General features: G+C 41.2%; 1 protein-coding gene across 1 annotated transcript in view; it reads left to right on the top strand.

Moving 5' to 3' along the window:
- Positions 1–14,402, top strand: part of LOC114644399 (neuropeptide Y receptor type 1-like) — a 101,438-nt gene extending 87,036 nt beyond the window's left edge. Inside the window, exons 2-3 of the mRNA XM_051929828.1 lie at positions 2,403–3,166; positions 13,055–14,402. Of these exons, the coding sequence (XP_051785788.1) occupies positions 2,516–3,166; positions 13,055–13,474 (1,071 nt within the window). The 5' untranslated portion in view covers positions 2,403–2,515 and the 3' untranslated portion in view covers positions 13,475–14,402. The remainder of the gene's footprint in view (positions 1–2,402; positions 3,167–13,054) is intronic.
- Positions 14,403–14,904: the final 502 nt, after the last annotated feature.

The raw sequence follows: 14,904 nt of genomic DNA, 5'->3' as shown, positions 1-14,904 counted from the left end.
ATGTCTTTTGGCCAGTTACAGTTTGTTAGGGTGAATTTTTTCATAGATAGATAGATAGATAAATAGATAGATAGATAGATAGATATGAAAGGCACTATATAAGGGATAGATTAGTGTTTGTTTCATTCTTTAACAACTGCGTAATTCACTGCGTAGCTTTGACGTGTTTGCCTCAAGTCCATGTGGCTTTTCTTCAGGATTTCAGTTTACGTCTGCTTTCCTTCTTGGTGTCTTATTCAATAGGTCTATGCTTCTCTGTGTGAGGGAATACTGTCTAATGATTGTGCATGTTGGACTCATTTTAAAGCACATCGCGGTCCTACAGTGTAATGAAAACAGGTTCATGTTTAGGTCAACACATTAAAACATTATTTTATTGTAGAAAATGGTCACCTCTGCTAACATGTACATTTTAATGCCAACTTAATTATCTTGAGATCAAAATGAACGCACAGAGTTCGGAGACCTTTAGTGCACCGGTCTAACTGAAACCACCTTACCGGTCAAACGTTTTAGAACACCTCAGTTTTTCCAGTTTTTCTTCATATTTAATCCGTTGAAATGCAATGAATGACCTTAAATAGTGAAAAGATAAGCAGTAAACTGCCAGAGGTTTACGTTTAAAGTTTAAATGTCTTTTGGCCAGTTACAGTTTGTTAGGGTGAATTTTTTCATAGATAGATAGATAGATAGATAGATAGATAGATAGATAGATAGATAGATAGATAGATAGATAGATAGATAGATAGATAGATAGATAGATAGATAGATAGATGTGAAAGGCACTATATTGTAGATAGATAGATAGATAGATAGATAGATAGATAGATAGATAGATAGATAGATAGATAGATAGATAGATAGATAGATAGATAGATAGATAGATAGATAGATAGATAGATAGATAGATAGATAGATAGATAGATAGATACTTTATTAATCCCCAAGGGGAAATTCACATACTCCAGCAGCAGTATACCGATAAAAAACAATATTAAATTAAAGAGTGATAAAAATGCAGATATAACAGTCAATGACTTTGTATAATTCCCCCCGGGTGGAATTGAAGAGTCGCATAGTGTGGTGGAGGAACGATCTCCTCAGTCTGTCAGTGGAGCAGGACGGTGACAGCAGTCTGTCGCTGAAGCTGCTCCTCTGTCTGGAGATTATCCTGTTTAGTGGATGCAGTGGATTCTCCATAATTGATAGGAGCCTGCTGAGCGCCCTTCGCTCTGCCACAGATGTCAGACTGTCCAGCTCCATGCCTACAATAGAGCCTGCCTTCCTCACCAGTTTGTCCAGGCTTGAGGTGTCCTTCTTCTTAATGCTGCCTCCCCAGCACACCACCACGTAGAAGAGGGCGCTCGCCACAACCGTCTGATAGAACATCTGCAGCATCTTATTGCAGATATTGAAGGACGCCAGTCTTCTAAGGAAGTATAGTCGGCTCTGTCCTCTCTTGCACAGAGCATCAGTATTGGCAGTCCAGTCTAATTTATCATCCAGCTGCACTCCCAGGTATTTATAGGTCTGCACCCTCTGCACACTGTCACCTCTGATGATCATGGGGTCCGTGAGGGGCCTGGGGCTCCTAAAATCCACCACTAGCTCTTGGGTTTTTCTGATGTTTAGTTGTAGGTGGTTTGAGTAGGACTTTTACAAGAAAGAAGGACTTTTACAAGTAAGTGATTTTGATTTTCGAGGATAAGGATAGAGCTGCCAGGAAAGAGGAAAAGAGGAAGGTCTAAGAGAAGGTTTATGGATGTGGTGAATGAGGACATGTAGGTGATGGGTGTAACAGAGGACAGAAAGATATGGAAGAAGATGATCTGCTGTGGTGACCTCTAATGGGAGCAGCCGAAAGAAGAAGAGTCTCAAGCATAGGAGGCTGTGTGAGGACCTCATCCAAGTCTTTAAAATCCTCACGTAGATCCAGTGACATTCTTTCAGCTTAGGGGTGAATTAGATACTCGAGGACATCAGTGGAAATGAAGGGGAAGTGCACTTAAACCTGAAGCCAGGAAGCTCTTCTTTACACAAAGTACCGAGACATGGAGTTGAAAGAGAAATCTTGAAAACGTTTAAGAAGAATTTGGATGAGATATTAGGACAGCTTAGTTTTTAGCTAAAAAAAAAACGGGCCAGAAGAACTGAATGGTCTCCTCTCACTTATCAAATTTCTTATGTTCTTATCAAATTCAAAAGTTCAAATACAAATAAAGTATTGTGTTTTTTTTTCCTTAAAGGAACTGAGTTGTCCTATATTGTCCCAGCTTTGCATGTACTGTACCTGAACAGACTCTCTGACTTAAAAGTAAAGTCCAGAAACCAAAATGTGTGGAAATCTCACCCTTTCTGCAAAAACACGTCTTAAAATTGTATTTTTGCTTTTCATTTTTTAGATTGACATGCCAACGTGGGATCCAGTCGATGAAACCCCCAACGTCCTAACGCTGTTCCTGACTCTTTCCAGCTAGTTTGATAGAAGATAAAAAGGCCAAGGAATTTTCAGGAGATGCAAAACTGTTCAGGCGGCAACTGTTCGTCCAAGAACGACACGCTCGAAGGCGACTGCTACCATAGCACACTGGCTCTGGTTCTGCCCATTGTCTACAGTGTCATTGCCTTTCTTGCAATCACTGGGAACTTTTCTCTGATCTTTATTATCATAAAGAAGAAGGAGATGCACAATGTGACAAACATCCTGATTGCCAATCTGTCGACATGCGATTTGCTGATTTCGATTATCTGCCTGCCCTTCACTGTCGTCTACACATTAATGGACTACTGGATCTTTGGGGAAGCCATGTGCAAACTAACCAACATGGTCCAGTGCGTGTCCGTTTCAGTCTCCGTCTTCACCTTGGTGTTAATAGCTTTGGAACGCTACCAGCTCATCATCAACCCTCGTGGCTGGAGACCAAGCAACTTGCACGCGTTCATTGGGATTTTCGTGGTCTGGATTTTAGCGATTTGCATAGCCATACCTTTAGCAATACACGTTGTTTTTGAGGAATCCCCTCTAAATAATTTCCCACAGTATAAGGGAACATTCATCTGTCACGAGCGTTGGCCGTCGCTCTCATCGCAGAACATCTTTACTAATGTGATGCTTGTTGTGCAGTATTTTGGACCACTTTGCTTCATAGGCATGTGCTACTTGAAGGTAAGATGCTAGAATAGACCTTCCCCTCCCTATCCTCGTCAGTTCTAGTTCACTTACAACAAACTGAATTTTAAAGTCAAATAAAAGGCAGAAGGACTTGGCTCTAGTAGCTGATTTGTGAAAAAAGAAAAATTGCCAGAATGAGTTTAATGGCCGTCTTGATATGCAGAGTGGATAGGGGGGCATGTAGGCCACAGCGACACAAGTGTGTACGAGAATAATTTAATGTGTCACGTCCTCTGGGAGCCAATTAAGAGAGAAGGATGTGTACTTTTAAACTGGGACACTATAAACGAAAAATAAACAACATGGTAATTATTCATTATAAATACCATCTTTTTCTCAGTACTAGGGTGTTGTACCGTGTTAGCCATTATGAATGTGGTGAGAAGTCCAGCAAAATGACCCTTTTTATTGGCTAACTAAAAAGATTACAATATGCAAGCTTTCGAGGCAACTCAGGTCCCTTCTTTTCTCAGAAATAGAAGTGTTTCTTAAAGTTACACAGTAGGCCTTGATTTAGTATAAAAGTGGAGTTTAATTTACAGCAAGCGTAAACTCATTCAGATTGATACTGTAATTTAAAAAGATGTTAGTGATGGATGAGGTAGTAATGATGGGCAATATGGCAACGTCAAGATGTGGAGACTGCTACTCCAGCACCAGACAGGAAAGTCATTGCTCTCAGCCTACTCAAAAATTGTATTCACTGTAAAAAAAATATTGACTGTGTATTTTACAGTAAATTACCGGATATTAATTGCATTACTCTCATTCTATTTTATTTTATCGTATTACCGTACATTACAATAAAAATACAATAGTGCAGCAGGGTTTTGATGATTAATAATCAATAAGACGCCCGCCCAATAGGATACGATGTGGGATCTGAAAAAGAAATTTTAAGTTGGCCTTTGGCAATACCAGTGATTAATCAGATAATTCCGTACGGCTCCTACTTTATTTACCTTACCTTTCTCTATTGTAGGAGGGGAGTCTCCGACCGTTAGGCTTATAGCAAGTGTACTAGTTATAGAAAACAGAATAATACATTCTCTATACAGTCATAGGAAAAAGTTTATTTGGATTTTTGTTTCTTATTGGCTGAGCTTTCAAAGTAGCAACTTCCTTTTAATATCTGACATGCCTTATGGTAACAGTAGTATTTCAGCAGTGACATTAAGTTTATTGGATTAACAGAAAATATGCAATATGCATCATAACAAAATTAGACAGGTGCATAAATGTGGGCACCCCAACAGAGATATGACATCAATACTTAGTCGAGCCTCCTTTTGTAAATCTAACAGCCTCTAGACGCTGTCCTCCTGTAGCCTTTGAGGAGTGTCTGGATTCTGGATGGAGGTATTGTTGACCATTCTTCATACAAAATCTCTCCAGTTCAGTTCAATTTGATGGCTGCCGAGCATGGACAGCCTGCTTCAAATCATCCCATAGATTTTTGATGATGTTCAAGTCAGGGGACTGTGACGGCCATTCCAGAACATTGTACTTCTCCCTCTGCATGAATGCCTTTGTAGATTTCGAACTGTGTTTTGGGTCATTGTCTTGTTGGAATATCCAACCCGTGTAACTTCAGCTTTGTGACTGATGCTTGAACATTATCCTGAAGAATTTGTTGATATTGGGTTGAATTCATCTGACCCTTGACTTTAACAAGGGCCCCAGTCCCTGAACTAGCCCCACAGCATGATGGAACCTCCACCAAATTTGACAGTAGGTATAGGGGTTTTTCTTGAATGCGGTGTTCTTCTTCAGCCATGCAAAGCACTTTTTGTTATTACCAAATAACTCAATTTTTGTCTCATCAGTCCAAAGCACTTTGTTCCAAAATGAATCTGGCTTGTCTAAATGAGCATTTGCATACAACAAGCGCCTCTGTTTGTGGCGTGAGTGCGGAGAGGGCTTCTTTCTCATCACCCTGCCATACAGATATTCTTTGTGCAAATTGCGCTGAATTGTAGAACGATGTCCAGATACACCATCTGCAGCAAGATGTTCTTGCAGGTCTTTGGAGGTGATCTGTGGGTTGTCTGTAACCATTCTCACAATCCTGCTCATATGCCGCTCCTGGATTTTTCTTGGCCTGCCAGACCTGCTGGGTTTAACAGCAACTGTGCCTGTGGCCTTCCATTTCCTGATTCCATTCCTTACAGTTGAAACTGACAGTTTAAACCTCTGAGATGGCTTTTTGTAGCCTTCCCCTAAACCAGGAGACTGAACAATCTTTGTTTTCGGATCTTTGAAGAGTTGCTTTGAGGATCCCATTCTGTCACTCTTCAGAGGAGAGTCAAAGGGAAGGAAGCACAACTTGTAATTGACCACCTTAAATAACTTTATATCTCATGATTGGACACACCTGTCTATGAAGGCTTAATGAGCTCATCCAACCAATTTGGTGTTCCAAGTAATCAGCATTGAGCAGTGACAGGCATTCAGATCAGCAAAATGACAAGGGGACCCACATTTTTGCATAGCCAGTTTTTCACATTTGATTTAATTTTATACAACTAAATACTGCTTCACTAAAAGTCTTTGTTCGGAAAACACCGCAGTACTCAGATGTTCCTAGGAAATGAAAGATGTACCACTGTTATCTTTTTTGTTGAAAGGAGAGTCAATTATTATGCAGGCTAAGAGGGGTTCCCAAACTTTTTCATATGACTGTATATATAAAATCCAACATCTGTCTGTCGGTCTGTATGTCCGCTTTTCACGAGAGAACTACTTAACGGATTTAAATTGGGTTTTTTTCTAGAATTTGCTTGAACATTCCGGTTGATTTTGTCACTTCTCTCATCACGCTGAGATTCATAGTTCGCTTGCGGTATCAATTTATTTGCGCCAATCCGACAGAGAGGCTGCAGGCTGAGGGAAGGGTGGCGGGGCCCTCCTCACTCACGCGCCAGCCTTGGGGTGTATCTTACATCCGCCTAGCTAGCGAATGAGAGAACTACTTAACAGATTTAGATTGCTTCTTTTTGCGACTTCTGTCATCACACTAAGAATTATAGTTCATTTTGAGTAGCGATATATTCGCACTAATCCGAGACAAAGGCTACAGGCCGAGGGGAGCGGGAAGCGTAACATCAGGAATAGGGAGCCGGGCAGGGGATGGCTATTTTATTAGTAAACACGAGGATTATGGAAGTTTGATAACTGCTGTGGTCCCCAGGGGGCACTGCAGCTCCCCAAACTCCCAATACAAAGGCTCAGACATACGTTTTGTTATGAACAGAAGGTTTAATCGTGTGAAACTCTTTACAAAGGAGTGTTTCCCACACCACAACCACAACTTTAACTCTCAGCAATTCTCTGTCATCTTTCCTCTACTCCTCCAAACAAGCTTTGTCTTCCTTCTCCCGTCTCTGGCTTCCTATCTTGAGGCAGGTGGCTTCGTTTATGAAAGATCTGCGAGTTATTTCAGTGTCCCAAAACTGTGCCTCAGGAGCACTTCCAGGTCTGGCTGAAGCCCGACAATGTAGGACTCACTAATGCCCTCAGCGCCCTCTGGTGGCACCCACAGAACCCAACTGGACTGAGCCAAAGAGCTAAAAATTTCCAATGTACCCTGTAGGAATCTGTAGTGGTGCCATAAACAAAGGGGGACTGCCATCTAGTGTGCTGGGGAAGACAAGGCCCAGAAGACATTCTTCCATACCATGGGCTTCCTGGAAAGGGTAAGGATCCCAGTATAGATCTAGCTGGGATGCCACCCCACACATTGCGTCTCTCACACTGCATATTGTAAGAGAAACAAACAAAACAGAAAGGTTTGGGGGATCCACCTCGTAAATTGTCGGCAAAACAAGCAAAGTAATGCTGGAGAGTAATCAACATGGACTGAGTCAACATATGACCAAAGTGAAGCATGGAGGGTGGAGGAAGAGGTGGGTTCTTAGGCGTAAATGAGGACTGTAGGAGAGTGTGGTCTGGCAAGGGAGGTTGGTGGAGTTCTAAGTTGGCTTTTCTTCTGATGGTCTGTGAAAGAGGAAGAAAAAGCATTAGGGCCGTTTGTTGACCCCCCAGCTCTGCGTCTTATCCCCAGTTAAGCCGTTAGACCCATACGCATGTGCATGACAATATATATATTGACATACTGTATAACACTGGACGTGGACAGACTAAACAGACAAACATATACAGTACATAGAGAGACTGGCTGTTTACTGATGATTTAGAGCCATTACTCATTCTGGCCCAAAAAGTTCAGATGCTGAAGTTGCCTTTTTGGAGTAATGGCTGCTTCTCAGCCTCATCAGACTATTGGCACACAGCTTTGGCTTGGCAGTCTGGCACTCAGCTTCAGGTCCGCAAAGAGAAAAGTTTTGGCTCTCCAAGGAAGAGCGGCTCGTAACTTCTTAGGCTTCAGAGATCAGGTTTCAGAAGGTGGTCATTTTGCATTTTTCCCCGTCTCTGAGAGAATCCCATAGATGGTGCCCCAAGAGAAAATCCCTGAACATTTCTTAACTTGCCATCAATTTTCTTCTACTTTCTACATCTGAGAGATAGGGGTGCATGCAGTTTTAAAAGAAGGTTGAACCTTCTCCTGATTAGATTAAAGTTACTTCGAGTTACAAAATCAATGTCACCTCATAGGCAAGTTCCTCTGTCCACCTTAGTTGTCATCCCTTGAATTACAAGTCTTTGACCTTCCTGCAGTTTATTTCATACCTTCTGGCTCAGAAGAGTCTGCAGAAGGGCCTTGTCAGTGCAACTCTGATTTACACCTTCGTTATCAGATGAAGTCCAGGCAGATCTTGGTACAAATCACTTAGTTTGGAGTGCAAGTGGAGGAGGGCACATCTGAATGCCTGCATGCCTTTTAAATCTTCTTTCTTAACAGGCCTGATGTGCCACGAAAGCCTAGAAGAATGGGCAGTGCCCACTTTGTCCTACACTACACAGTGTCTTCACAAAAAAATGATGTAGCAGGACACTGATGTCGAATCAAAGTGCTTTCCTGATTTTTTTACGTTACCTGTAATAGAACTGCAATTCAGTAGCAAGTAATTTACTGCAAATTTACTAAAACAATTTTAGCTTAAACATGTTGTGAAAATAAATGTGTCTGTAACCTAACAGTTAAATGACTAGGATTTCAACTATCAATCATTTGGCCGTTAGACACTCAGGCCATCATTTTTACTACCTCCAGGGGGTCCATAGTATGTCCTATAACTGAGATTGCCCTTTTAAATAGCCTGTTGATTCGGTGGGCCTCTCTTGAAGTGATGTTACCAGCCCAACTGCAGAAAATCACACCGGTCATCACAGAGTTGTAGAAGATGTGAAGGATGTCACTAGTTCCCACATTAAAGGAATGCAATCTACTAAGGAAAAAGAGCCTGCTCTGCCCTTTCTTATATAGTTCTTCTGTGTTCCTAGACTAGTCCAACTAGTCACTGATGTGAACCCCCAAGTACTTGTAGTAGCAGCCCACCGCTACATCCACTGTCTGAACAGTGACCAGACATAGAAGCTCTTTGGTGTGACAAAGGTCAATATCCAGTTCCTTGGTTTTGCTGATGTTAAGATACAGACAATTCTCTTTACACCAAGAAACAAAGTCCTCCCCCTGACTCCTCTCCTCTGTCTCATACCCCTTATCAATACACCCCATAAGTGCAGCATCCTCTGAGAATGTCTACAAGTGACCTGACCTGCTGTTATATTCATAGTCTGAGGTGCAGAGTGAAAAGTAAAGGAGACAGGCCTGTTCCTTGTTCCAGCTTCAAGCCTTCTTGGGGTAAGTCTCTACAAGTTTTGCACACCAAGATTTGGTCAGTTTGTCCCACTCAACCTGACAGATCCTATCAAGCTCCTTTAGACTGGATGGGAAGTGTCTGTAAAGTGTCATCTCCAGGTCTCTCCACAGATGTTTCATGAGGGGTTTAAGTCTGGGCTTTGGCTGGGCCACTGAAGGACAGTCAGGTTTAGACCACTTTACAGAGTGTTATATTTATTTTGAGATTCTTCTTCTTCTTCTTTTGTGGATCAGTGGATCATCTTTTTCCATATCTTCCTGTCATCATCATCTTGCTCTATCACACCCATCACCTGCAAGTCTCCTCAAACCACATCCATAAACCTTCTCTTAGGCCTTTGCTCTTTTCCTCTTCCCTGGCAGCTCTATCCTTAGCACCCTTCTCCCAATATAACCAGCATCTCTCCTCTGCACATGTCCAAACCAACGCAATCTCGCCTCTCTGACTTTGTCTCCCAACCGTCCAACCTGAACAGACCGACCCTCTAATGTCCTCATTTCTAAACCTGTCCATCTTCGTCACACCCAATGCAAATCTGAACATCTTTAACTCTGCCACCTTCAGCTCTGTCTCCTGCTTTCTGGTCAGTGCCACTGTCTCCAGCCCATATAACATAGCTGGTCTCACTACCGTCCTGTAGACCTTCCCTTTCACTCTTCCTGATATCCAGCTGTCACAAATCACTCTTCACACTCTTCCTCACCCATTCCACTATGCCTGCACTCTCTTCTTCACCTCTCTTCTACAATCCTCGTTACTCTGTACTGTTGATCCCAAGTATTTAAAGAGATTAAAGAGTCTTTTTCTGTTGATCGATGTCCAAAAAGTCAAACCAAATCCACTGTGATTTAATGTTTTATAACAATAAAATCTGAAAACTTTCAAGGAGGTGAATACTTTTTATATACACTGTACATTATGTATACATGTAACTGCATTCTTTGTATGCTGCTGTATTTTATGTGTGTGTGTGTAGTGTCTCATTTTGTGAGTATGGTATCACTGACACTATTATGGGGTAGACTAAGACATGAGAAACAAAGAGAAAGGTTTGGGGGTCCACTCCATATACTTGAAACAAAGAGCAATTGCAAAAGCAACAACAAACTAGTCGAGTAATCATTGAAGACTGAGTCCAGATGTGTAAAGAGGACTGGCCATTTTATGGAGAGTAGGCCAGACGAGGCGTGTCTTTAGTGAGGTCAGTGATGAGGTTGGACGGGAGGTTTGTAGTGGAACTGGAAGTGAAGTCAGTGGTGGAGGTGGAGGTGGAGGTGAGGTCGGTGGAGGAGCCGGAAGTGAGGTCAGGTGGACCTTCTGAGAATCTGTAGAGGAAGGAGAAAAGGCGTTAGTGTGCACTGCCAACCCTCGGCCAGGCGTATAAACACATTTAGTCAAGCCCTTCAGCTGCCTCCCAACACAGGAAACATGCATATAAGAATTCCATTGTACTAACAATAAACTAGAATACAAAATAGGAATAAAATGAATAACTGAACCCTAGTAACTATCAGGAGAAGTAAAGAACTATTTTAATATTACTTCTGGTGTCTTCTTGACTGGAAGACCAAACTGCAAAAATATATATTTATACCTCACAGCTGAGACCTGAAAATTTATTCACATTTTAAGGACAATTTAGCACACACACACACACACACACACACACACTTCATAGTAAGCCTGTTCTGCCCAGGATAACAAACTCGTTTATTCCCATAGCTGCAAGAATAAGCTTTGCCAATACCGTGACCCTGAATGGCATTAGAAGTTTAGAAAACAGTCGTCTGTATGGAAGCAAAGCGAGCCATGGGCTTAGCATAATAATGACAGGCTGCATGGTAAAGAGGATAAGGAAATGAAGCCGCATCATTATACTGCCGGCTTAAATCTTGTCTGCTGGCTCACTGGGCGACCCTGAGCAAATCATTCAATCTGCCTGAGCTACAGCTGGGTGATTGCTGCATGTTTCTCCGTCAGTGCTTTAGAATCCTGTTTACCTTGAAAGGTGATATAGTTAAATTTTAAAAAGGCAGTGGTTTAATAATCATTTTATTAATAAATTAAAGCAATTCCAAATTTTTTCATTAATATATGACTATTACTTCCATTAAGATATACTAGGGGGCCCTGCCCCTTTCTCACTTCACTCGCCAACTCCCATGTGGACCCTACGCGACCCTCAATTCCTGGATCTGCTGCTTGCGACGAATCATGCTGTGCTTTTGCATAAACACGAATATCAACTCTGTCTTTGATATCTCCGACTTTCGAAACTATTATCGCTAACAATTCGTCACATGTTGGTTTATTATATACTGTATGCGAGCGTGATCTTTCAGATACAAATGGAAACCCAAGAAAACTTCTTTATCCGTGTTTTTCAATAAATTTCGTGTGAAGTGCAATACTTTTGGATGTATGGATTTATATCCATTATTGGCTGTAGAATTTCAAATACGTCCGATCGTTTAACTCTTTCGATTCTATGTGGCGTTGCTTCCCCGTGATCATAAATATAAACCTGACCGAATTGTGGTTTCTTTGAAATTAAACTTGTAGTGGCTCTGTTATATCACCTATGTCCATATACTTGATGTCTTTTTGCTGTTCCGTTATTTCACCGAGTAATAAATTCCATTTCTTAGCACTAATGTGATCTTTACTATAATTTTTTTGAGATTTTCGAATTTTAGTACTTTCATAATCTCTAACCTGCTCTGCATGTGTATCGCGTCAACGTTTTTGAACCTCTTTACGCCGTTCTACTTCGTCTTCTACTCTTTGTCTTTTCTTCATCTACTGTTTTTCTTTTTATTTCCGCCCCCACTCGGACCTGTTAGCTTTTCAATTCATCTCTTGGCACAAAGTCTCGTCTCGCGGGACGTGAAATTATCTCTTTGAAAATGTCTCGTCTCGCCTCTCTGAAAAAGTCTTGTGTTGTCCTAAAAATTTTTTATATAATAGAGAAATAATCCTCTTGCCGTAGTGAGGTTCGTGGATAATTATTATTGTACTGTGATACCTTGGAATCCGAACTTAATCTGTACCAGAACCCCGTTTGAGTTCCAAATCGTTCAAATTCCAAGACACTTTTTCCCCTTTAAAATAATAGAAACTGGATTAATCCGGTCCTGGGTCCCACGAACTCGAAATTTCAAAATGATTTTAACAGTAAATACACTGGATTTTAAGGTAAAATATTAACAAATAATAATAATATTTGAATAAAAATGTAAATTAATAAAATTAAAAATATAAAAATCTGTATTTACCTCGCCTCTCCGTCCATAACAACACTATAGATCCCAGTCCTTTTCTTAAAGTTAGTATCAGGCATGCCTTTTACTAAATCTTCGTGGAGGACCTTGGCTTTCTCACAAATTATCGTCTGCAGAAATCACATCACCAGCCAGCTCTTTTTCATTAATCCAAACTAAGAGGAGTTTTTCCATCTCTTTCAAACTATTTCGATCTCCTAGAGGTCAGTGTCATAATCCCTTTGGCCACATCAGCTGCTTTGATAGCTTCTTTACTTTTCAAAATCGTACAAACAGTCGATTTAAGCATCCCGAACATAGTAGCGAGATCAGCCACACATGTACCACTTTCATGCTCAGCGATAAGATCTTTCTTAACTTCAATTGTAGCTCTAACAGCTTTCCTCTTACTCTTATTTTCCTCACTACACTTTTTAGGACCCATAGCAAAATATACTCTAAGTTGTTATTATATAAAAAAATAACACAAAACAGGCACAAATCAAAAAATTAGCAGTGAAAATAGCAGCGTAAATCACACAAGATGCTTTCACTACAGCTTCCGACAACAAAGTGAACGACAAAGCGTATGGGTGGCCCCAGCGCGGGAGAAACATACGCACAAACACACACGAACAATGTGCTGGGCGTTCGGATTCCGGGGCAAAATTTGCTCACATTTTTCAGTCGGATTCCAAATTGTTCGAGTTCTGGGGCGGTCAGATTCCAGGGACAATACTGTACTTTTTTTTTTAATTCCTAAGAGTACATACTCTGCATAATACAGTAGTTTTGGCAATTGTGTGCCCCTTCATAATTATTATTTCTTCTTTCCTCAGATTTATATCCGTCTTAAAAGAAGAAATGTTGCCATGGAGACAATGAGAGAAAATAAGTATAGGTCCAACGAGACCAAAAGAATCAACGTCCTGCTTATCTCAATTGTGGTGGCAACGGCCGTGTGCTGGCTTCCTCTCCACATTTTCAATATAGTGGCCGAGCTGATTCCAGCAGAATCCATGGTCTGCACGAATCTTTGGTCTTCGGTTTGCCACTTGATGGCAATGATCTCTACTTGCATCAACCCCATTTTTTATGGATTTCTGAACAGGAATTTGCAACAAGACTTGCTGATTGCTTTCCGGTTCTGCCGATGTTCCTCTAGAGAAGACGATTATGAGACAATAACTATGTCAACGATACAGTCGGACGTGTCAAAGACGTCCTTCAAGCTCAGTAGCCCAGAGGCATCAGCATGAAGTCCATGGCTTTTGTGCTTTTTAAGGGCAAAGCAACGAGAGACTCTGATGAAATCGCAAACGGTGAAATGTTAGCAGTAGCCACCAGTATATAAGTGTGAGCAGTTTACACACGTTTTTATTTTAATTTTTTTTCTGCAGGGTTGACTTTAATTTTCCTAATATGTTTATATTTTTCATACTTTGTTTTTAAGAAATTTGAAGGGTAAAGATTGAACAGGAAGTATTTTCTTTTGTTATTATAACAATAGGGTTTTAATCAGACATCACAACCTAAAGTCAAGCGTAGTGTTAAATAAATCCAAAAGCAGACCACCAGTCGTCTCCATGATAAACATACAGTGCTTTCGGAAAGTATTAAGACCCCTTCACTTGTTCATATTTAGTTATTTTCCAGCCTTGTGTTAAAATCATTTAAATTCATTTTTTCCCTCATCAGGGAACACTCAACACCCCAGAATCAGAAAGTGAAAACAAGGTTTAAGCAATTTTTTGGCAATTTATTAAAAATAAAACATTGAAATATCACACTGACACAGGTATTCAGACTCTTTAGTCAGTACTTCGTTGAAGCCCCTGTGGCAGCCATTCCAGCCCAGAGTCTTCTTGGGTCGCACGCCTGGATTTGGGAATGTCTTGACATTCTTCTCTGCAGATCCTCTCAAGCTTTGGCAGGTTACATGTAGACTTCAGGTGGACAGCTATGTTCAGGTCTCTCCAGAGATGTTTGATTGGGATGAAGCTTGGGCTCTGATAGGCTTCTCAGGAACATTCACAGCCACTCCAGTGTTGTCTTTGCTTGCTGCTTTGGGTCATTGTTCTGTTGGAAGGTGAACCTTTGACCCAGTCTGAGCCCCAGAGCAGGTTTTTGTTAATGATATCTCCGTACTTAACGCTGTTCATCTTTCCCTCAGCCCTGACTAGTCTCCCAGTTGTACTGAAAAACAACCCCAGAGCTGCATCCTCCATGTTTCACCGTTGGAATGGCATGGTTGGTTTCTTGTAGACGTGATGTTTAGAATTGGAGCCAAACCGTTTAGTCTTGGTTTCATCAGAGCAGAGAACCTTGTTTTTCATAGTCTGAGAGTCCTTTAGGTGCCTTGTTTCAAACTACATGTGACATCTAGCCACTCTATCATTAAGCCCAGATTAGTGGAGTGTTGCAATGATAGTTGTCCTTCTGGAAGTTTCTTCCATCTCCACAAAGGTTCTCTCAAGCTCAGCCAGAATGATCATTGGGTTCTTGGTATTTCTTGATTCCTTCTCCCATGATTGTTCAGGCCTTTCTTCCCTGATGGCTCAGTCTGGCCAAGTAGCCGGCTCAAAGAAGAGTCGTGGTTGCTCCAAACTTATTCAGTTTAAGAATTATGGAGGCCATTGTGCTCTTGGGACCCATCAATGTCACACAATTTTTTTTAGCCTTCCTCAGA

This window comes from Erpetoichthys calabaricus, chromosome 7 (assembly GCF_900747795.2).
Source record: "Erpetoichthys calabaricus chromosome 7, fErpCal1.3, whole genome shotgun sequence".
Classification (NCBI taxonomy): Eukaryota; Metazoa; Chordata; class Cladistia; order Polypteriformes; family Polypteridae; genus Erpetoichthys; species Erpetoichthys calabaricus.
This window is presented reverse-complemented; position numbering and strand designations above follow the sequence as displayed.